At 51.9% G+C, this 22508-nt stretch overlaps 1 protein-coding gene across 3 annotated transcripts in view; it reads left to right on the forward strand.

Annotated features, from left to right (window-relative positions):
* The first annotated feature begins 8326 nt into the window (after positions 1-8326).
* The window catches only part of PAX7 (paired box 7), a 107584-nt gene continuing 93402 nt past the window's right edge, over positions 8327-22508 (forward strand). For 2 of the 3 annotated variants that reach the window (XM_056508168.1, XM_056508165.1), the window contains exons 1-4: positions 8327-8411; positions 10545-10780; positions 11367-11496; positions 12424-12552. In XM_056508168.1, coding sequence (XP_056364143.1) covers positions 8327-8411; positions 10545-10780; positions 11367-11496; positions 12424-12552 — 580 coding nt within the window. Of the gene's footprint in view, positions 8412-10544; positions 10781-11366; positions 11497-12417; positions 12553-22508 lie in introns of all 3 variants that reach the window. The other variant, XM_056508166.1, reaches the window with a different exon arrangement.

Consider the following 22508-nt stretch of genomic DNA (forward strand, 5'->3'; position numbering starts at 1 on the left):
CATCCATCCATCCATCATCCACCATCCATCCATCATCCATCCATCATCCATCCATCCATCATCCATCCATCATCCATCCATCATCCATCCATCATCCATCCATCATCCATCCATCATCCATCCATCCATCCATCCATCATCCATCCATCCATCATCCATCCATCATCCATCCATCATCCATCCATCCATCATCCATCCATCATCCATCCATCATCCATCCATCATCCATCCATCCATCATCCATCCATCCATCATCCATCCATCCATCATCCATCATCCATCCATCCATCATCCATCCATCATCCATCCATCCATCATCCATCCATCATCCATCCATCATCCATCATCCATCCATCCATCATCCATCCATCATCCATCAATCCATCCATCATCCATCCATCCATCCATCCATCATCCATCCATCATCCATCCATCATCCATCCATCATCCATCCATTCATCATCCATCATCCATCCATCCATCCTCCATCATCCATCCATCATCCATCCATCATCCATCCATCATCCATCCATCCCTCCTTTCATCCATCCATCATCCATCTTCAATCCATCATCCATCCATCATCCATCCATCCATCTTTACCTGTCAATATAAAATAAATAATATCTAATAAAAATAAATAATAATTATCATAGATAATTATTGATAATTAATTGTGAATATTAATATAATTTCTATTGAAGTCTCTATTGTGCAATTAAAGGGTTTCCAAATTATTTTATTTTTCCTTTTTAAATTATTTTACCAAATTATTCATGCAAATTAGACTTTCCAGTAATTATATTATATTATATTATATTACATTATATCATATTACATTCTATTTTATTACATTTAATTGTATTATATTATGTTATATTTCTTTATATTTCTTTACATTTCATTATATTATATTTTATTTCTTTCTTTTTCTTTATATTCCTTTCTATTAAATTATATTCCTTTATTTTTTTATATTTTTTATATTTCTTTATAATTCTTTTTTTTCTTTATATTTCTTTATATTTCTTTATTTTTCTTTATTTTAATCAGTGTCGGGGTGGGTTTATTATTGATAATCCCTGATTTTTATCAATATTTAGTATTTTTTATCAATATTTGGGAACTCTGAGTTCCTGATGGGATTTTTCACCTGGGTGCTCTTCCTGCTGGAATTCCCATTGTTTCCACCTGGTGCAATAATTATCAATAATTATCAATAATTATCAATAATTATCAATAATTATCAATAATTATCAATAATTTTCAATAATTATCCCCATTAACCCCAGCAAGGCAGGAATATCCCACCTGGCTGTTCTTTTCCCTCTTCCCTGAACCATTCCAGGATTTTTCCAGCCCCGGGTGATTTGGAATTCCGAGGAGGGAATTTCCAGAATTCCCTTTTTTCTGCTGGGAGAATGGAATGAGGGAATTAACGGGTGGGACAGACCCGGATCCAAAGGGAGGGATCAATTCCCTTGAAATTCTAATTTGGAAAAATGACTCGGGAAGCGCAAAAGGAGAAATTTTCCACCTGGGATGGATGAATTGGGAACGGGAATTGTGCTGCAAATTCACCCCGACTAAAGGAGACCCGGCAGAAAGGAGAAACCCAGGGGGATATTCCCAAAATTCAGGGTGGGCCCAAATCCCATGGAAATGCCCCCCAAAAATCAGGATACGCCCCAGTCCCATGGAAATGCTCCACAAAAATTCAGGGAGATTCTCCCCAAAAATCAGGACAGATCCCAATCCCATGGAGCTGTGCCCCAAAATACAGGACAGACCCCAAATCCGTGGAGATGCTCCCCAAAAACAGGATGGGCCCCAATCCCGTGGAAATGTCCCCCAAAAATCAGAACAGACCCCAAACTCATGGGAATGTTCCCCAAAAATTAGAACAGGCTCTAATCCCATGGAGATGCTTCCCAAAAACCTAGGGAGACTCCCCAAAAATTAGGACAGACCCCAATCCCATGGAAATGTCCCCCAAAAATCAGAACAGACCCTAATCCCATAGATAATCCTTCCCAAAAATCAGGACAGACCCCAAAGACATGGGAATGTTCCCCCAAAATTAGAACAGATCCAAATCCCATGGAAATGCCCCCCAAAAATCAGGACAGATCCCAGTCCCATGGAAGGGTCCCCCAAAAAGCAGGACAGATCCCAAATCCGTGGAGATGCTCCCCAAAAACAGGATGGGCCCCAATCCCATGGAAATGCTTCCCAAAAATCAGGACAGACCCCAATCCCATGGAAATGCTCCACAAAAATTCAGGGAGATGCTCCCAAAAATCTGGACAGGCCCCAATCCTACAGATAATCCCCCCCAAAATGCAAGACAATCCCTAAACTCATGGGAGTGCTCCCCAAAAAGCTGGATGGGCCCAAATCCCGTTGAAATGCTTCCCAAAAATCCAGGGAGACTCTCACCAAAAATCAGGACAGACCCCAATCCCATGGATATCATACCCAAAAATCAGGAGAGACCCCAGACTCGTGGGAATGTTCCCCAAAAATCAGAACAGGCCCTAATCCCACTGGAGATGATTGGGGTGGGAATCCCACACGGATGCAGCTGGAACGGTTTGGGAATGATTCGGGAATTATTTGGGAACAGGGATTGAGGTGGGAATCCCTCATGGAAACTGATGGAACGGGTTGGGAATTATTTGGGAATTATTTGGGAACAGGGGTTGGGATGGGAATCCCACATGAAATCAGACAGAAAGTTTTGGAATTATTTGGGAATTATGCGGGAACAGGGATTGGGGTGGGAATCCCACACGGATGCAGCTGGAATGGTTTGGGAATGGTTTGGGAATTATTTGGGAACAGGGATTGGGGTGGGAATCCCTCATGGAAACTGATGGAACGGGTTGGGAATTATTTGGGAATTATTTGGGAACAGGGGTTGGGATGGGAATCCCACACGGATGCAGCTGGAATGGTTTGGGAATGGTTTGGGAATTATTTGGGAACAGGGATTGAGGTGGGAATCCCTCATGGAATCAGATGGATTGGGTTGGGAATTATTTGGGAATTGTGGAGGTTTATGGATCCCATCCCACGGAGCTGGAGATCTCCAGGAGAAAACTCCCTGGAATTCCCAATCCCAGTTTTCCCCGCCCGGGCAGGACCCACCCCCTGTTTTCCCGGCCTGTCCCTCCCGATCCCGTTCCCTGGGATCCCTCGGGGGACACTCCCCTCCCCCCGGCTCCTGATTCCAGGCGTTATTCCAGAGGCAGATCCAGGCGGGACACACCTGGAGGGGCCCCGGGAGAACCCCGCGGGAGAGGGGAAAGGGGATTGAACCCCGCTCCGGGAATTCTGTGGGATCGGGGAATACCGGGAACGAGGCGGGCGGGATTCATCCCGTGGAAATTCCCGGCTCATCCCAGAGATGTCGGGCTTGGATCAGGGAACGGCCCGGGGCGAGCTAAGCCCGGCCTAGGAGCTAAGCTCCGCCTTCGGAGCCCGGCCGGGAGCTGGGCTGGGAAAAACTGAACTGGGGACACCTGGGGACATCTGGGACAATCCTGGGGACACCCGGGACAATCCTGGGAGCACCGGGGGACACCTGGGACAATCCTGGGGACACCTGGGACAATCCTGGGACAATCCTGGGGACACCTGGGCACACTGCTGGGACACTCCTGGGCACAATCCGGGGAACATCTGGGGACAATCCTGGGGACACATGGGACAATCCTGGGAGCACCAGGCGACACCTGGGATGCACTGGGGTACCCTGGGACACTGCTGGGACACCTGAGAACACCCGGGACAATCCTGGGGACACCTGGCGACACTGCCGGGGATATCTGGGACACTGCTGGGGACACCTGGGGAAATCTGGGGACACTGCTGGGAGAGTCCTGGGAGCACCGGGGGACACTGCTGGGACATTCCTGGGACACTGCTGGAGGCACTGGGAACACCTGGGACAACACTGGGAACACATGGGACAATCCTGGGGACAATCCTAGGGACACTTGGGACAATCCTGGGGACACTTGGGACAATCCTGGGGATACCTGGGACAACGCTGGGGACACCTGGGGACACTGCTCAGACACTCCTGGGCACAATCCGGGGAACATGTGGGGACAATCCTGGGGACAATCCTGGGAGCACCAGGCCACACCTGGGACGCACTGGGGGACACTGGTGGGACATTCCTGGGACGCTGCTGGAGGCACTGGGAACACCTGGGACACTGCTAGGGACACCTGGGGATACCTGGGGACAATCCTGGGGACACCTGGGACACACACCTGGGGACACCTGGGACGCACTGGGGGACTCTGCTCGGACATTCCTGAGACACTGCTGGGGACACCTAAGAACACCTGGGACAATCCTGGGGACATCTGGGGACACTTTTGGGACACTCCTGGGGACACCTGGGACAATCGGGTCAGTCCTGGGGACACCTGGAGACACCTGGGACAATCCCGGGGACACCTGGGACAATCCTTGAGACACCTGGGAACACCTGGGAACACCTGGGAACACCTGGGGACACCTGGGACAATCCTTGGACACACCTGGGGACACCTGGGACAATCCTTGGACACACCTGGGGACACCTGGGACAATCCCGGGGACACCTGGGACAATCCTTGAGACACCTGGGAACACATGGGAACACCTGGGGACACCTGGGACAATCCTGGGGACACCTGGAGACACCTGGGACAATCTCGGGGACACCTGGGACAATCCTTGGACACTCCTGGGGACACTTTTGGGACACTCCTGGATTCCCCAATCCTGGAAAAGCAGAATCCATTAATTAGAATGAAATAAATCTAATTAATCCATTAATTAATTATTTCCCCCACCTCCCAGCCCCTTTCCCACAATTTTCCCGCAGCTCCCGAGTTTCCTTCCCCCCTTTTCTGCTTTCCTGGGGAACCGAACCCTCCCGGCCGCGCCTTTCCCGGATTTTCCCCGCTGGTGACTCTGGAAAAACGCGGAAATCCCGCAGAAATATTTTCCTTTAAATCCTCGTTTCCCAGCGTGGATTTCTCTCCCGTTCAAGGGAGATTTCTTGGATAATCGCTTGGAAAAATAACTCTCATTACAGCGGGATCTCCCGTGGAAAACATTCCCACATCCACAATCAACTTTTCATTAAATAATTCAACCCCCGGCGCTTTTAGGGTTGGTTTGGGGATTTGTTTTTTTAATTATTTAATTTTTTTTCTCCCATCCTTGTGCTGAAAATCGGGATCCGATCTTTCAGGTTTTCCTCTGAGTCATTTTCCAAAGAAATTTCTCCTGCCTGGATGTGCTGCACTCCAGAAATGTAACGACATCCCTAAAAAATAAAATTTGAAAAAAAAAAAATAAGAAAAGGATTTTTTGATGAGAATTCTAATACATAAAAATATTTTTTAAAAAATAGTTTTTGAGGAGAATCATAATTAATTAAATCTCTGAATGGGGCTGCGAGAGCATCTTTTTCCATGGAGATGTGGAAAATTTATCCCAAAAAAAAAAAAAAAATCCGCATTTCCAAGTTGGAAACCCTCCCGCGAGGGATAACGGGATGCTCCTAAAAAATCCCAAATAATCCCAGCCCGTTCCCGAGGGAATCGCGACATTTATCGAGCAGGAACATACCTCAGGAAACCATGGAGATGCGGAGGGAGGTGAGGAGCGCAATTCCCGCCGGGAAAGCCGCGGGAATTCCGCGCCGCGCTCCCGATGGACGCCGGATTTAATCCGCGCTCGCCTTTTGTCCGCCAGGCAGAGCCGCCAAAAGATGGGAAAACTGGGGAAAAAAATAGTGAAAAAATTCAAATTTCACCCCAAAATGGGTTTGGAGTGAGCGGCGCCTCCTGGAATTGGGATTTTGGGGTGATGGGTGGGGACAGACCCGGGCACCCCCTGACCCCCCCAAGGGGCAAATCCCGGGGTGCGGCCGCCACCTGACTCCCGGCAAAAAAAAAATTAAATTAATAAAATCATAATAAATATCATAATAAACATAATAATAAATGTTATAATATATATAGTAATAAATATAATAATAAATATATTGATAAATATAACCATGCATAAATAAAATACTTATAATAATGGTAATGATAATAATAATGATAATAATAATAATAATGATAAATTTAGCTCCTTGCGTGGCCACTGCCCGGAGCTGCAGGAGAAAGTAAATTTTTTTTTTTTTTTTTTTTTTTTTTTTTTTTTTTTTTTTTTTTGGCCTGAAAGTGCCGAATCTTCCCCCAATTTCAGGAGAACGGGGCGGGGGAAGGAGGGAAAACAAACGCGGCGATTGAAGTGAGGGATTTTCCTGCTCGGCTCCCGGAGTTTCACCTTCCCCCAGCGCCGGCAGAGCAGAAATATTTAATTTTCAACTTTATTCCCAGGCTCCTTCCCCCCTATCCTGGCTGATAATTGAATTAGGGCTGCAAGAATGCGGCGGGGCTGCTGCTCCTGAGCTTTTCCCCCCCAAAAAACCCAAAAAAACTCCAGGAATTGTTTTTTTTTTTTTGGAAAGCAAGGAAGAGTTTTTTGGGAATTAGATTTATTTGCGTCGCGCCTGAGCCGGGCTCAAAGTTCGGGCTCAACTTGACACGTGGGAAAGAATTTTAAAGAATTTCAAATCGCTTTTTTTTCCCTCCTCACTGCCCAGTTTGGTTTTTATCGGGGGAGGGGGATTGAGGATGGAAAGGGAGGAAAACCCCGCGCGCGGATTTAGGCCGAGCTGAAATTGTTCCCCAGATTTTGGGGCGGGTTTTAAACGCTTGGCAGGAGCGGGATGAGGTTTTTGGGGGGCAGCAGCACCCGGGGGGGTTTTTGGGGCCCTTTTCCAGCTGCCAACAAAAGGAAAAGGCAGCGGCGGCTCCGGCGTCACGTCCCGCTGCGCGCTCCCTCCCGCGGCTCCCGAAGCTTTTTTGGGGGAAATTCGGGAATTCTCCGCCCCGTAATTAAAGGCGGTTGTTAATTAATGACACACCCCGGCTGGGCTGGCCCCAAATTCGGCCCCACAGAGTGAGGGGGGGTTGGGGTGAGGGGTGGGAAAAGCGGCTCCAAACTCCTTGGAGGGAGCGGGATGAGGGGTGGGGGACACTTAATTAATTAATTAGTAACATTTATTTATTATTATTCCACTTATTTATTTATTATCTAGCTGTTTTTTTTTTTTTAATTTCTCGCAATAATTTTATTTTTTTTTAATTTTGAATTTTAACCTGTTGTAATTGCTCTTTGCGTTCATTTTTATTCCTTTCAATTATTTCTTTCGAAGTCTTTATCTATTTTCTCAATCCTACTTTTATCTCCGATTTTACTTTATTTTTAATTTCCTTTTTTTTTTTTTTTTAATTTTATTTTATTTTTCCATCCACCCCGAGCCGCGCTCAGCCCATGCCCCGCCCTCTTTTCCCCTCCTGGAATCCACTTGGGGGAGAAAAAAAAAAAAAACCCTAAAAACACAAAATAAAACCCACAAAAAAAAAAAAAAAGGCGTAATTCCTAAATTTTCCCTGCTCTGCTTCACCCCGCTATCTTTTCTACCAGCTCGAGCTTTCCATGAAGAACCTGAGAATGACTAAAAACATCCCAAAAAAATCTGCGAGGAGCGCGGGGCTCCGCTCCCATTGGTGCCGGGGCCGGGCGCGGATCCCCCTTCCCATAAAAGAAAGGAGCCGGAGCCTATCAGAGCCCGCCCGTCCTTCCCACCGCCCCAAATTCCCCTCCGGAGCAACTTCCAGCCCCCTCCCCCTCCTCCCCACCCTCCTCCTCCTCCTCCTCCGTCCCTCCAGCGCTGCCACAACCGCGCCGCGAGGAGGAAGAACCGCAGCGCACGGAGCGAATCCGGGGGGCCGCTCTGCCCCCCGCCAGCCCTAAACCAGCCCAGAACCAGCCCTAAACCAGCTCTGAACCAGCTCTAAACCAGCCCTAAACCAGCCCCAAGCCCAGCCCAGCTCCCCGGCAACTTTGTGCCCGCTCCTCCCGGGTGACATTCCAGCGGAGCGGCCGCTCGGGACGCAGCCCCCAAACTTTCCCGGCAATTTCTGGTGGGTGATCCCCCCTCAATCCCCACCCCTCTCGTTGCAGCCTTTTGATTTTTTTTTTTCGCTTTTTATTATCGTTGTCCTCGTTATTATTATTTATTTTTTTTTTCTGGGTGTTTTTGGGGGTTTTTTCGCGTTCGGAGCCCAGATTTCTCCCTTGTTTTGCAGCCGCTGGAAGGGCTGGGAAGGTCGGAAGAGGCTGCCCCGCTGCCCCCCGCTTGTGCCCGGTGTCCCCCCAGCCCCGGTTGGCCCCGGAGCCCCTCGGCCGCCCCCCGACCATGGCAGCGCTGCCCGGGACGGTGCCGCGGATGATGCGCCCGGCGCCGGGGCAGAACTACCCCCGCACCGGCTTCCCGCTGGAAGGTAGGTCTGGAAAACCTGGAAAAGGGCTGGAATTACCGGGGGGGGGTGGTGGATTAGGTTTGGAAAAGCGCTGCTCCATCCTTCTGGAATTATTTGGGGGAGTAATTTTGGAAAAGCGCTGCTCCATCCCTCTAGGATGATTTGGGGGGTCAGTTTTGGGAAAGCGCTGCTCCATCCCTCTAGGATGATTTGGGGGGTTATTTTGGAAAAGCGCCGCTCCATCTCTCTGGAATTATTCAGGGGGGTAGTTTAGGAAAAGCGCTGCTCCATCCCTCTGGAATTATTTGGGGGGTTATTTTGGAAAAGCGCCGCTCCATCCCTCTGGAATTATTTGGGGGGTTAGTTTAGGAAAAGCTCCGCTCCATCCCTCTGGAATCACCCGGGAAGGGCCCTCGGGGCGGGGGGTGCGGTTGAACTCCGCTCTTGGGGGGTTCCCGAAATTCTCCCAACTCCTCACCCCTACCCAGCCCATTCCCGCGCCAATTCCCGGGATGTGCTTCTCAGTTTTCCCGTGTTTCGAGTATTCCCGGCATCTCGCAGGATTTTTGGGGCAGCTTCTCCCGCTTTGGGGGTTTTTTTTGGGGTTGGTTGTTTTTTTTTTTAACGTCCCGACAATTTCACCTTCTCATCAAAGCGAGGGAAAACAACCAAACTGATGCGATTTAACTTTTCGGAGGGGGAAAATAAGAATAAAAACCTTTATCCGGGGGGCTCCTGGAGCAGCGGGATGTCCTTGGCCGGCGCTGGCGAAGCGGGGACTCGGAACTGTCACCTCGCCGAGTGTCACCCATCCTCCCTCCGCCGTGCCTTTGTCACGCGGGGGGCGATTATTTCCAGGCACACACATTCCCAAAAAAAAAAAGGCAAAAAAAAGCAAAAAAAAAAAAGAGCAAATTTCTAGCCGGGACACCTCTGGCCGCATTTATTAAAAGCGGGGAAAATTTCATCCCGCCCGTGCTCAAGTGGCGAATCGCAAACCCGCGGAAAACCACGCAGGCTGCAAAACACACAGGGCGCGGGGATTTGCTGAAGTGCTTTTCTGTAGCAAATGAAGTAAAACAGACGGCAAGGGAAAGGATCAAAGGATTACAACAATATTTGCACAACATGACTGGGAATAATGAAAGGAGAGAGCGGCCGGCGCTTTTAGCGGCTCTTGAATGTAAAATTGGCCACTCGAGTGTTATCTGTCGATAATGATACATCCAGGGAGCGCCGGCCAAAGTGACTCGGAATTAGCGGTGCATGATTCTCGCTAAATCGCCAGGCAATTTCTGGAATCGACTTTTCTTTGTAGCAGGAGAGTGGAAAAAAAAAAAATTATATATATAAAGAAAAAAAAAAAAAATTAAAAATCCGCCGCTCTCGCCTCGCCTGGCCCTCGCCCCCTCCAGACTCGCGCAAATTACCCAGCTGAGTTCTGCCCCCTCCCATCCTTCCTCCCCTCCTTTTTGCCTTAATTTCCAGCCTGTGAAATCGTATTAATCTGCGAGATCTGCCGCGCGAGGTGTTCGATAAATTGGGGAGGGGGTGAAGGAGCCGCCGCCGCCCCCGCGCCCGGAGAGGCGGCGGCGAAGCGGCCGCGGGGTAAAAACTCCCCGAAACCCACCCAAAAAAACCTCAAATCACCCCAAAAAAAGTACCCCGAGGGTGTTTCAGAGGTGATTTCCAAAAGTTTGTGTGAAAGCGGAGCTCGGTAAATCGAGGCGAGAAGCGCGGGGAGGATTTTTGGGGGAGAAAAGGGAAGTTTTGGGAGGGTTTTGTCGTGCGGGTTTGGATCTCCTCGCGTTCCAAACTCCGGGAATGATTTCAAACCAAGGTGCGAAATCCCAAATCCGGACAAATTCACAGGGATGGACACACTGGGGATATCTCGGGGATGGGCAGAATTTTTATTTTCCCACTTTCCACGGGAAAATGTCCCGCGTGGTGCCGGGATAAACAAACACCGGGATAACCACGGAGCGCAGGGCACGGGCGAGACTTTTCCCCTTGTTTTAAACCTCCAAATCCCGGGAGAGAAGCGGGATGTGCGGGGAAGCACACGCCGGATTTTCCCCCTTTATTTTAACTTTTCCCCGTTTTTTTTTTTCTTTTTTTTTTTTTTTTTTTTTTCCTCCGTGTCCCTCGCAGTGTCCACCCCGCTGGGCCAGGGCAGGGTGAACCAGCTCGGAGGGGTTTTCATCAACGGGCGCCCGCTGCCCAACCACATCCGCCACAAGATCGTGGAGATGGCGCATCACGGCATCCGGCCCTGCGTGATCTCCCGGCAGCTCCGCGTCTCCCACGGCTGCGTCTCCAAAATCCTCTGCCGCTACCAGGAGACCGGATCCATCCGGCCCGGGGCCATCGGCGGCAGCAAGCCCAGGGTGAGTGCGCTGCGGGCACCGCGCCCCAAAATTCCGCCTTTTCCCGGGGGTCACAGAGTTTTCCAAGCGGTTTTTGTGGTTTTTTTTTTTTTTTAGGGGAAAAGGGTTTGAGTAAGGCTGAGATTTTTGGCCTCTACTAGGGAGAAAGCGAGGCCCGAGTTGGAGGTGATGGATGGATTAAAGTGGTTTCTTTTTTTTGTTGCTTCCACGTGCAACAAGTGGTGCGCGCTGGAGCGATTCCGGCGGGCTGTGGGGAGCGGGGAATCCGCGATTTTGTGCGAATAGGAAATCCCTGGCTGTCCAAAAACACCCCAAAATTGTCCCCTGAGCTCAGGATAATCCCACCCTGCCGGCTCTCCCAGACACCCGCGTTTAGGATTTTGGGGAGCGGGGCCTTTTCCCAGCTGGATTTCTCTCCTTTCCCCGCTCCCAATCCCGATTTTCCACCCCGAACCCCGCAGCCGGGGCTGAGCTGCGCCGCTCAGCGCTTCTTTTGAATTAAAAGCGCTTTTTTCCCCCCTGCTCTCCCTCCCTTCCCGTCCGTCCACCCCCGCGGGGACACCCCGGCGCCCCTTGGTCACAAAAGCAGGTCGCGACTCCCGACGTGGAGAAGAAAATCGAGGAATACAAGCGGGAGAACCCCGGGATGTTCAGCTGGGAGATCCGGGACCGGCTGCTCAAGGACGGGCACTGCGACCGCAGCACGGTGCCCTCAGGTGAGAAGGCAGCTTGGCCACAGCCCCGCGGCGCCGTGGGAATGGTTCTCCCACGGGAAAGGATTCCCGGAGGATCCAAACACCCTCCTGGGAAACCTCCCCCAGAAAACCCCGGGATTTGTGCCCCGGATGCTGCAAACCCAAGCACAAACAAAGCCCCTTTTCCCAACTTTCTCCAGCTCCCTGGAAAACTGGGGGGATGCTGGGGATGGGGGGAGACCTCCAGAGGAGCCCCCCAAATCCAGGGGGGAAGGGGAGCTGGGATTTGAGCTGTGGGGGCCGAGCAGCAACGTCTCCATGGGGCAGAGATCCATGAGATCCACGGATTCGTGAGATTCCGTGAGATTCCCAGAGACCTGGAGAGATCCAGAGGTCAGTGAGATCCCCAGAGATCCAGGGATACATTAAATTCGTGAGATTCCCAGAAACCTGGAGAGATCCAGAGATCAGGGAGATCCCCAGAGGTCCAGGGATTCATGAGATCCACGAGATTCGTGAGATTCCATGAGGTTTCCAGAGACCTGGAAAGATCCAGAGATCAGGGAGATCCCCAGAGATCAGGAGATCCGTGAAATTCCACGAGATTCCATGAAATTCCACGAAATTCCACGAGATCCCCAGGGATCCATGGGGAGCGAGGCCGGATCCCAAAGTTCTGCCTGCAGGGATGTTTTTGGGGTCCGGGCTGCTCTGCCTGTGAGTCCCTGTTGGTTTTGGGGCCCGGAGCTCCATCCCTGCTGTGGGAATTTGGGAATTGCGGGTTTTTTCCCCCAATTTACAAGATTTGTGGCTGCCCTGGGACACCCCGCAGCGGATCCACTCGGGGAATTTTGGGACCGGGAGATGCTGCAGGTGCATTCCCGGCGCTTCCCACTTTTCCCAGGCAGCTTATACTCTCCTTTCTGCCTTTGACTGTCCGAGGTTTAGTGAGTTCGATTAGCCGCGTGCTCCGCATCAAATTCGGCAAGAAAGAGGAGGACGAGGAGTGCGACAAGAAGGAGGAGGACGGCGACAAGAAGGCCAAGCACAGCATCGACGGCATCCTGGGCGACAAAGGTACCGGGGGAGGGACACGGGGGTGGCTCCAGAGCCGCCCGGTTCGGCTTTTCCCAAAAAATCCCTGCGCTGCCAGGAGGTGGGAGAGTTGTCGGTGCTGTGCTCGGGATCAATTATCCATTAAAAAAAAAAAAAATGGAGGTCGGGAATGGCCGGAGGGGGGGAGAGGCACCTCGTAAATGAATTTGTTAAACAGATTTCGCTGCCGCCCGCCTAAGTGGTCCCCTGGAACCGGGGCTGACAGGTGACCGATGGCGCCGATCAATATCAATTAGGGACGGGAGCCGCCAGCGCCGCCGGGCACCCGCGGGACACGGGGGGTCCCCGGAGCACCCCCGAACTATCCTGGGAAAAATTACCCATCCGGCTTTTCCTGGAACGAGAAACGATCCAGGGAAAACCCTGCGCTGCTGGAGGGGGAAGGCTCCGCGCCAGGATCTGTTATCACCTCCCAGACCCGCCAGGAAAATTCCAACTTTTCCCAGCTGGGAATGTGAACTTGGGGGCGGGAATTGGAGCGCGGGTTCCAAAACAAAACCAAACCAAAGCAAACAAAAGAGAAGGTGGAATTTTGAGGGAGAACCCGCCAGATTCGTCAGGGAATAAAAGCGGAGTTGGAGCCGCTCGGGTCGGGCACGGAATTAGCGCCGCGTGCCGGAGCTCGGAGCATTTTTGGGGGAGAAAAAGGCGATTTTGGGAGTCCCGGGCCGCGGGAAATTCCGATTCGGTTTTCTCCCGAATGGGAGCAAAGCCAGGACGGGCTGGGGTTGAGCGGAGTTGGAATTTTGGGGGATTTGTGGCATCCCCCAGTCCCGGCGTGGGAATCGCTCCCAAACTTTCCCCGTCGCTCCCAAATTTCCCCCAGTTTGGGACAAGTGGGGCAATGGTGACGTGGGGGGGAATTTTGGGGCAGAAAAGGCTCCCCCGAGCCGCGATAGCGGGAGTTGAAAATGAAGGTGCACAAAAGGGGTTTTATTTTATTTTATTTCATTTTATTTTTTTTAAGGATCCGATCCTTCCCCCCCGCCCCACTCTCTTTTCCCAACCTTGAAGATGAACTTCACTTACAAAGACCTTCGAGTCTATTGAAGCTTTATAAGGAAAAGATTCCTGACCACAAAAGCAAACAGCGGAGAAAAAAAAATAGAGAGAAAAGAAAAAAAAAGAAAGAAAAAAAAAAAAAAAAGAAAGAAAGAGGGGGGAAAAGGGGGAAAAACCCGAGACCGCCTTAAAAATGGAGTAAAGGGATGGGGGAGGGAGGGCGCGTCCATTCTCATTCAAAATTCCGCGAGGAGGAGAAAAACTTTTGGACAAAGGGCCGAGGACGGGAAGAAAGGGAGATAAATTATTCAAAACTCCCTGCTGTTAGATAGTTTTGTAATATTATCGGAGCGGCTGCTGCAGAAAGGCAGAGCCGTTGGACGCTGCAAAATGTTGCTGTGATTTGGGAGAGGGGCGATGCTCATTTGCAAATCGGGGCCATTGTGTCCTCCAGAAGCTCCCCCCGCTCATTTTCGGGGTGTTTTTAATTTTATTAAAAGGGGGAAAAAAGAGATTTTGGGGAGGGGGCGTTAAGTTGTGTTTTCAGCCAGGCTCGGAAAAAATATCTTTATTTTTGAAACAGCGGGTTGGGTTTGTTTTTTTGGTTTTTGTTTTTTTTCCCTCTGTCCTCGCGTTTACCCCCAAAAGAAAAATTAAAAAAAAAAAAAAATAAGAATGAAGGAGCGGGGAGCTTTTTATCCCTGATTAGCACGCAAGAAGTGCGTGTCAAGAGGCAAAACAAAACGCTCCCTTCTGCCTTCATGGGTGAGGCCGCGGACAAATCAAACACGAGCCCCCGTTCCTGGATGAAAGGGGGCTAATTTGGGCAAATTCCCGCGGCCGGAGCCTGTGGAGCGCCGCGCTCCCTCCGAGCGCGCACAATCTCTCCCGGCCCCGCAGAGAAATCCCAATTTTTCCGCAATTCCCGCTTTTTTAGCCCCGGCCCAAAAGAAATCCCAAAAAAAAAAAAAAAAAAAAAAAAAAAAAAAAAAAAACACCGCTGGAATTCGGGGAAATTTGGGTCTCCAACAGGAGCGTCCAAAATTCCGAATTTCCCGCTGCCCGGGCGGGTTTTAACGCCTGGGAAAGTGTTAATGGCCCCAATTAAGATAATTGATGATCCCGCTTGTAAAACTCTGGCAGGCGGCGGCTGGAAAACGCCGCGGTTTCTGCTCGGGAAAAAAACTCGATTTCTGCTGGAAAAAAAAAAAAAAAATTGTGCTGGGAAACGCGGCGATTTTACATCCCGCAATTAAAACCCCATCAGGGCTTTTTCTGCCTCCACCCGGTTTTTATTTCCAGGTGGCTCCCACCAAAACAAACCTCGCGCTGCTTGAGGGAGGGGAAGATTTTTGTTTATTTTTTATTTTTTTTTAAATCAATTTCATCACCCTCCGAGAAGGGGAGAAAAAGTTTGGGTTTGCTTTTTTTTTTTTTTTTAAATCTTTTTTTTTTTTTTTAATTTTTTTTTTTTTCGCTCCGTGGCGGGTTCTCCTCGCGGGGAGCCGGGGGAAGACAGCCCTAAATGCTCTCTCTTTTTAAGTGGGAAAGAAAGCTTCCACCCTGCGCCTGTTTCTTTCTATCGTCTGCTTGGCATTTAATAATGTTAAGACTTATTAGAGCTGGTAATGAAAACTGTGGCTGTTGAATAGGGAGCTGTGTTGGAGAAGGGTGTAATAGCTCCAAGGCATGCTAAGAAATGTATTTATCCCCAATCAGTACTCACTCTCTGAGTTCCCAGCACAAACGTTAAGTTGAAGGGTTTTAAGGCAGATTAAATTGAGCCTTTATTTCTTTGCACTTTCATCTTTAAACGGCTCACTCCAGCTAGCCCTGGGCGGATATTCATGAGGCTTCACTTCGGGTTTTTTTTAATTTTTTTTTTTTAATATATGTTTATTTTATATATATATCTATCCTGGTTAACAGCGAGTTGTTGTTGCTGGTTGTTGTTATTATTATTATTATTATCTGTTGTTATTTATTAGGGAGGGGATGCGCCGCTCTCCCCCTCGCTGGGGGTGGAATTTGGGCGCCCCCAAATTTCGGGGGGCGCTGCTCGGGGGTTGCTGGGGAGGGAGGGAATTGATTGAGGCCAGACCTGGGGGGTCCCCCCGGGCAGCGGCGGGGACGGGGGCGCTGCCCCCCCGGAGCCCCCCGGGTTTGGTTTTGGGGTGGAATCGCAGGTTTTTAGGGGATTTTCCGCTCTGTGCCCCCCGAGTTTGTGCTCTCGGCTGATTTTGGGGGAAAAGCGGCGGGGTCGGTTCCGAATTTGGGGGAAAGCTGGACAGTGATGGGATTGGGGTTCCGAATTTGGGGGAGAGCTGGAGAGAGGCGGGTTTGGGTTCAGATTTTGGGGGAAAGCTGGACAGTGATGGGATTTGGGTTCCGGATTTGGGGGAAAGCTGGAGAGGGGTGGAATTTGGGTTCTAATTTTGGGGGAAAGATGGAGAGAGGAGGGATTTGGGTTCAGATTTTGGGGGGAAGTGAGACCGTGATGGGATTGGGGTTCCGAATTTTGGGGGAAAGCTGAACAGTAATGGGGTTTGGGTTCCGGATTTTGGGGGGAAAGAGGGAGAGCAGCGGGATCAGGGTTCCGAATTTGTGGGGAGAGCAGCGGGATCAGGGTTCTGAATTTGGGGGGAGAGCAGCGGGATCAGGGTTCCGAATTTGGGGGAGAGCAGCGGGTTCGGGGTTCTGAATTTGGGGGAAAGAAGGAGGAAAAGCTCCGCTGGAGCTGGGGACAGTGCGGGAGGGGGGACAGGGACAATTCCAGCCGGGAGCCGCCAGCACCGCTCCCGCCGGGATTTTGGGGAGCGGGGGGTGGTTTGGAAGGTCCCGCCCGGTTTGGGGGAGCTCGGGAGGAGCGGACGGAGCAGGGGGGACCCCACACCTGGGCAGGGCTTTGTTCCCCCAGCCGGCCGTGAGGCAGGAGGGGCTGCGGGGCCGATTTATCAGCAAACAATCGGCGCGGGTTTAAAAACCAACACGCGGCTCCTCTGTAAATGTGTGTTTAGAAGCGCGGGGGGGGCCGCGAGCAGACACTTCATCAAATCAAGGGATTACCAAAGGTTGGCAATCTAATCAAACAGAGCCCAGGCGGGATTTGTGAGTGTTGCGAGCGGGATCAGCTCTAATAATGGGGGGCAGGAGAAGAGATAGGGAGGTGTCAAGCAATTCATTGGCTTTAGGCTGAGTTATTCTGTGCATATTTCAGGCCGAGAGGAGAGGGAAGAGAGGGAAAGAGGAATAAAAAAAAAAAAAATGCAGGGAGAGGGAGGGGGGGGCTGGATGCGGGCGCACACGGAGCTTACATGTCACAAAAAAAGCTGAGACAAATGAGGTACAACAATAAACACAGATAACAATTACAAAGGCAAACAGTGGCTTTTGGGAACGGGAACCTGGGCTACATAAACAAAGTCGGCAAATGTTCGCAAGATAAACTCCTGCCTAAATCGAGTGTGACGGGGAGGAGAGAAGAGAGGAGGAGAGATAAGGCTGGAGAGGGGAATGAACGAGAATAATCGAACACGAGGCGTTTGAAAAAACAAACTTGAGACAAGGATGCGGCGAGCGGGGCTCGGCTGCGCGGGAGGGAGCGAAGGAACAGCGGGGAAATGTCTGAGATCCGCGGGTTCTCTGCACTTGGGGGTTTTTTTTCCTTCTCTTTCCCTCTTTTTTTTTTTTGAGGGGGGAGAAGCAAAGGATCCATCCTGGAGCGGGGGGAGTGGGAAGGGAAATGTCGGGATCAGAGGCAGGTGGGGAGCCCCGGACGGCGGAGGAAGCGCGATGGAGACGTTTTAATGTGGAATTTGGAGGGGATTTCATTACCCAGGGCGGGAAGGAAGCAGATTTTGGGAGCAGGGGGGAGATGGAGCTGCGATGGAGCAGCGCAGGAAGGAAACGGGGAGGGCTCGTCCTAATGGCAGGTTTGGGCTCTAATTGGGGGGCAGAGATGGAATTAAGGCAGGAAAGGCTGAGAGGGAAACGCGCGATCCAGGGGTTGCTGCAAACAAACAGATCCCCCCCAAAAATCGCCGCTTTTAACCCGAAATCATCTCAGCGAGCAGCTCAAGGCCGCGCTGGGTCTCGCTCTCCCGTTGAGGGTTTTTTCCAAGCGGGAATTGCGCCCGGGAGAGGGGAGAGAGAGACGTGTCTGCAGCGTGGTTAAAGGAATTAGATATTTACCAGTTTGAAATAAGCCTGGCTATGGAAAAAAAAAAAAAAAAAAAAAAAAAAAAAAAAAAAAGGAAAAAAAAAAGGAAAGAAAGTGGCGGGGGGGGTGGAGAGAGAGAGCGAAGATGAGACGGGAGAACACTTCAAACGAATTCATCATCTGGAGTGGCGAAGGGGAGATTTAGAGACAGTATTGGGAAGTTATTTAGATATTAATAACATATTTTCCTGAGGCGTCAGGAGTGCCTCCATACGCACTTTTCCCTCGCAGCTATTTGGCTGGGTGAAATATGGGAGACCCAAATGTTGGGGAGAGATAACACAATCAGCCGAGCCCTGGTCCTGCGACTGCATCACGGCGTTAAACCCGGATTAACCTCCCCTTCCTCCCCCTCCCCCGCCGCTTTTTCACACCCCCCCCTCCCCAAATTCCACCCCCCACGAGAAGCTTTTTCCAAATTTTTTCAGGGGAATTTCCTCGGCGGGGTTTTAAAGCACATATAAGAGCGGCCTTGAAGCGGGAAGGGACTTACTCCGGCATTAGGGTGAAGGATCTTGGGGAAAATTGCGTTTGCCACAAAAGAAATAAAAAAAAAAAAAAAAAGCGAATCAGGGCCCCTCCGCAGACCTGGGCTTTGCAGATATTCTGTGTTTAAGGACATTATTCTTAAAAAGAAGTGAGGAAAAAAAGCCCGTTTCGATCAGCTGCCACTTTTCTCTCCTCTTCCCCCACGCGGTTTTAGTCGCATTTTTTTTAAAAAATGCTTTTTATTATATTTTTATTAAATGGGAACTTTACCCTGGTTTGGGCTCTGGGGTTTTTGGGGGGTGAGGTGATGCTGAGGGGGTGAGGAAAGGAGGGAAGGGGAACAGCGGCTGGGAGCGCTGAGGGGGCAGTGCAGGAGCCAGACCCAGAATTGGGGTTTTGGGGCGCTCCTGCTCCCCCCTCATCCCGGGGAAAAGCAGGAATGGAGGAGTTGGGAAGCGCAGGTGCAGCTCCGGGAGGGAGCAGAGCTCGGGATGGGGCGGGGAGGGAGGGTCGGGGTATCCCCCTCCCAAAAAAAACCCTCCTCCTCCTCCTCCTCCTCATCCCCGCGCCACAAAGGGAGCTGGATGTCACTAATGCCACTTTATAAAGACATTTGTCACCCGGAGTTGGGGACAAGGGGGGAAGGAAGGGCGGGAGCCGCCAGCGCAGCGGGGTTTGGGAGGTGCGGGGGACGAAGGTGATGAGGAGATGATGATGAGGATGATGATGGCGGCGAGATTTTGGGGGCACCGGCTGGGACTGAGCCGTGCGCTCGGGGCTCTCGGGAGGGACAAGAGGGTTTGGAGCTGCTCGGGGTGGGGCTTGGAGCCCCTCGGAGAGGGTTTTGGAGCTCCTGGGAGCTGTTCTGGAGCTCCTGAGGGAGGGTTTTGGAGCTCCTGGGAGCTGTTTTGGAGCTCCTGAGGGAGGGTTTTGGAGTTCCTCAGGGAGGGCTCGGGGCTCCTCGAGGTAGTTCGGAGCTCCTGGGAGCGGTTTTGGAGCTCCTCAGGGAGGGTTTGGAGTTCCTCAGGGAGGGTTCGGGGCTCCTCGAGGTGGATTTAGAGTTTTCTGGATGGAGTTTGGAACTCCTCGGGGAGAGTTTGGAACTTCTCAGGGGGAGTTTGGAGCTCCTGAGGGTAGTTTGCTGATCCTCAGGAAGGGTTGGAGCTGAGTTTGGAGCTCCAGGGGGAGGGTTTGGAACTGAATTTGGAGCTCCTCGGGGTAGTCTGCAGTTCCTCGAGGAGGCTTTGCAGCTCCTCGGGGTGAGTTTGGAGCTCCTCAGGAAGATTTGGAGCTGGGTTTGGTGCTCCTCGGGGTGGGTTCGGTGCTGGGTTTGGAGCTGCTCGGGGAGGGTTTGGAGCTGAGTTTGGTGCTGGGTTTGAGGCTGGGTTTGGGGCTGGGTTTGGAGCTGGGTTTGGAGCTGAGTTTGGTGCTGGGTTTGGGGCTTGGTTTGGAGCTGGGTTTGGTGCTGGGTTTGGGGTTCCTCGGAGCAGGTTTGGTGCTGGGTTTGGAGCTGGTTTTGGGGTTCCTCGGAGCAGGTTTGGTGCTGGGTTTGGAGCTGGTTTTGGGGCTCCTCGGAGCGGGTTTGGTGCTGGGTTTGGAGCTCCTTGGAGAGGGTTTGGTGCTGGATTTGGGGCTGGGTTTGGTGCTGGGTTTGGAGCTCCTCGGAGAAGGTTTGGTGCTGGATTTGGGGCTGGGCTTGGTGCTGGGTTTGGAGCTGGGTTTGGGGTTCCTCGGAGCGGGGGTGGTGCGGGGTTTGGTGCTGGGTTTGGGGCTCCTTGGAGCTGGGTTTGGGGCTCCTCGGAGTGGGTTTAGTGTTGGGCTTGGTGCTGGGTTTTGTGCTGGATTTGGAGCTGGGTTTGGGGCTGGGTTTGGGGCTGGGTTTGGAGCTCCTTGGAGCGGGTTTGGTGCTGAGTTTGGGGCTCCTCGGGGAGACGGGGACTCTCCCAGCCCAGCCTCGCCCCCGCGCAGAGCAGCGGGGTAGGTGAGGAGAGGGGAGGCCGCTGGAGGAAATGGAGGCCGAGAGCCTTTGATCCTCGGCTGCTCTCCCTTATCGGGAACACCCGCGCCACAAAGGAAGTTCATCACATCACAGCGGCTCGCGCCGCTAATTAGCGGCCGCTGCGGCTGCCGGGGCGAGGCGGGAGCTGCGGGAGCTGAGGTGGCTGAGGGAGCTGAGAGAGCTGAGGGAGCTGAGGGAGCTGAGGGAGCTGAGGGAGCTGAGGTGGCTGAGGGAGCTGAGGGATCTGAGGGAGCTGAGGGAGCTGAGGGAGCTGAGGGAGCTGAGGGATCTGAGGGAGCTGAGGTGGCTGAGGGAGCTGAGGGATCTGAGGGAGCTGAGGGAGCTGAGGGATCTGAGGTGGCTGAGGGAGCTGAGGGATCTGAGGGAGCTGAGGGATCTGAGGGAGCTGAGGGGTCTGAGGGAGCTGAGGGAGCTGAGGGAGCTGAGGGAGCTGAAGGAGCTGAGGGAGCTGAGGGATCTGAGGGATCTGAGGGAGCTGAAGGAGCTGAGGGATCTGGGGGAGCTGAGGGAGCTGAGGGAGCTGAGGGATCTGAGGGAGCTGAGGGAGCTGAGGGAGCTGAGGGAGCTGAGGGAGCTGAAGGAGCTGAGGGATCTGGGGGAGCTGAGGGAGCTGAGGGAGCTGAGGGAGCTGAAGGAGCTGAGGGATCTGAGGGAGCTGAGGGAGCTGAGGGATCTGAGGGATCTGAGGGAGCTGAAGGAGCTGAGGGATCTGGGGGAGCTGAGGGAGCTGAGGGAGCTGAGGGAGCTGAGGGAGCTGAAGGAGCTGAGGGATCTGAGGGAGCTGAGGGAGCTGAGGGATCTGAGGGAGCTGAGGGATCTGAGGGAGCTGAGGGGTCTGAGGGAGCTGAGGGAGCTGAGGGATCTGAGGGATCTGAGGCCACACGTTCCGTGCTCGGCTGCCTCATCCATCGGGAGCAGCGCTGGGAATCGAGCCGGGAATTGAGCCGGGAATATCATTGAAAGGATCATAGGATATATCAGTGGGAATTTAATTTGGGGTGTGGTTTGGAATATCACTGAGAGTATTATTCGGAGTATCATTGAGAGTATCATTGGGAATATAATTTGGGATATAATTTGGAATATCATTGAGGCTGTCACTGGGAATATCATTTGGAATATCATTGGGAGTATCACAGGGAATATCACTGGGAATAGAATTTGCGATATAATTTGGAATATCGAGACTATCACTGGGAATATAATTTGGAATACCACTTGGAATTTCATTGGGAGTATCGCTGGGAATAGAATTTGGGATATAATTTGGAATATCATTGGGAGTATCACTAGGAATATCACTGGGATGTAATTTGGGCACATTGGGAATATCATTTGGGATATAATTTGGAAATATCGTTTGGGATGTCACAGAGAGCATCATTTGGAAATATCACTTGGAATATCATTGAGAGTATCATTGGGAATATAATTTGGAATATCGTTGAGAGTATCATTGTGGTGTGGGATGGAGGGATGGGATGAGAGATGGGATGGAGAGATGGGATTTGGGGATTTTTGAGCTATTTGAGGGATGCTCCACCCAGGGATGGTCCCTCCACCTCCCCCTGCCCCAGCAGAGATTCCCGGGGGAATTTGGGGAGCAGAGGGAAACTGGGGGTGCCAAGGGGGCAGCGGGGAGGGCACGGGGGTGTCCCCTGCCCCATAGAGGTGTCCCCTGTCCCCATATAGAGACAGAGGTGTCACCTCTCCCGTAGGGAGAAGTGTCCCCTGTCCTATATGGAATGTCCCCTGCCCCATAGAGGTGTCACCTGTCCCATAGAGGGAGAGGTGTCACCCCTGCCCCATAGTGAGTGTCCCCTGTCCCACAGAAAGAGGGGTGTCCCCTGTCCCATAAAACTGTGTCACCTGTCCCATACTGGGGTGTCCCTTGCCCCATACTGGGGTGTCCCCGGCCCCATACTGGTGTGACCCCTGTCCCATACTGGTGTGACCCCTGTCCCACACTGGTGTGACCCCGGCCCCATACTGGTGTGTCCCCTGCCCCATACTGGTGTGTCCCCTGCCCCATACTGGTGTGTCCCCTGTCCCATACTGGTGTGACCCCTGTCCCACACTGGTGTGACCCCGGCCCCATACTGGTGTGTCCCCTGCCCCATACTGGTGTGTCCCCTGTCCCATACTGGGGTGTCCCCGGCCCCATACTGGTGTGTCCCCGGCCCCATA

Source organism: Oenanthe melanoleuca, chromosome 21 (assembly GCF_029582105.1).
Source record: "Oenanthe melanoleuca isolate GR-GAL-2019-014 chromosome 21, OMel1.0, whole genome shotgun sequence".
Taxonomy (NCBI): domain Eukaryota; kingdom Metazoa; phylum Chordata; class Aves; order Passeriformes; family Muscicapidae; genus Oenanthe; species Oenanthe melanoleuca.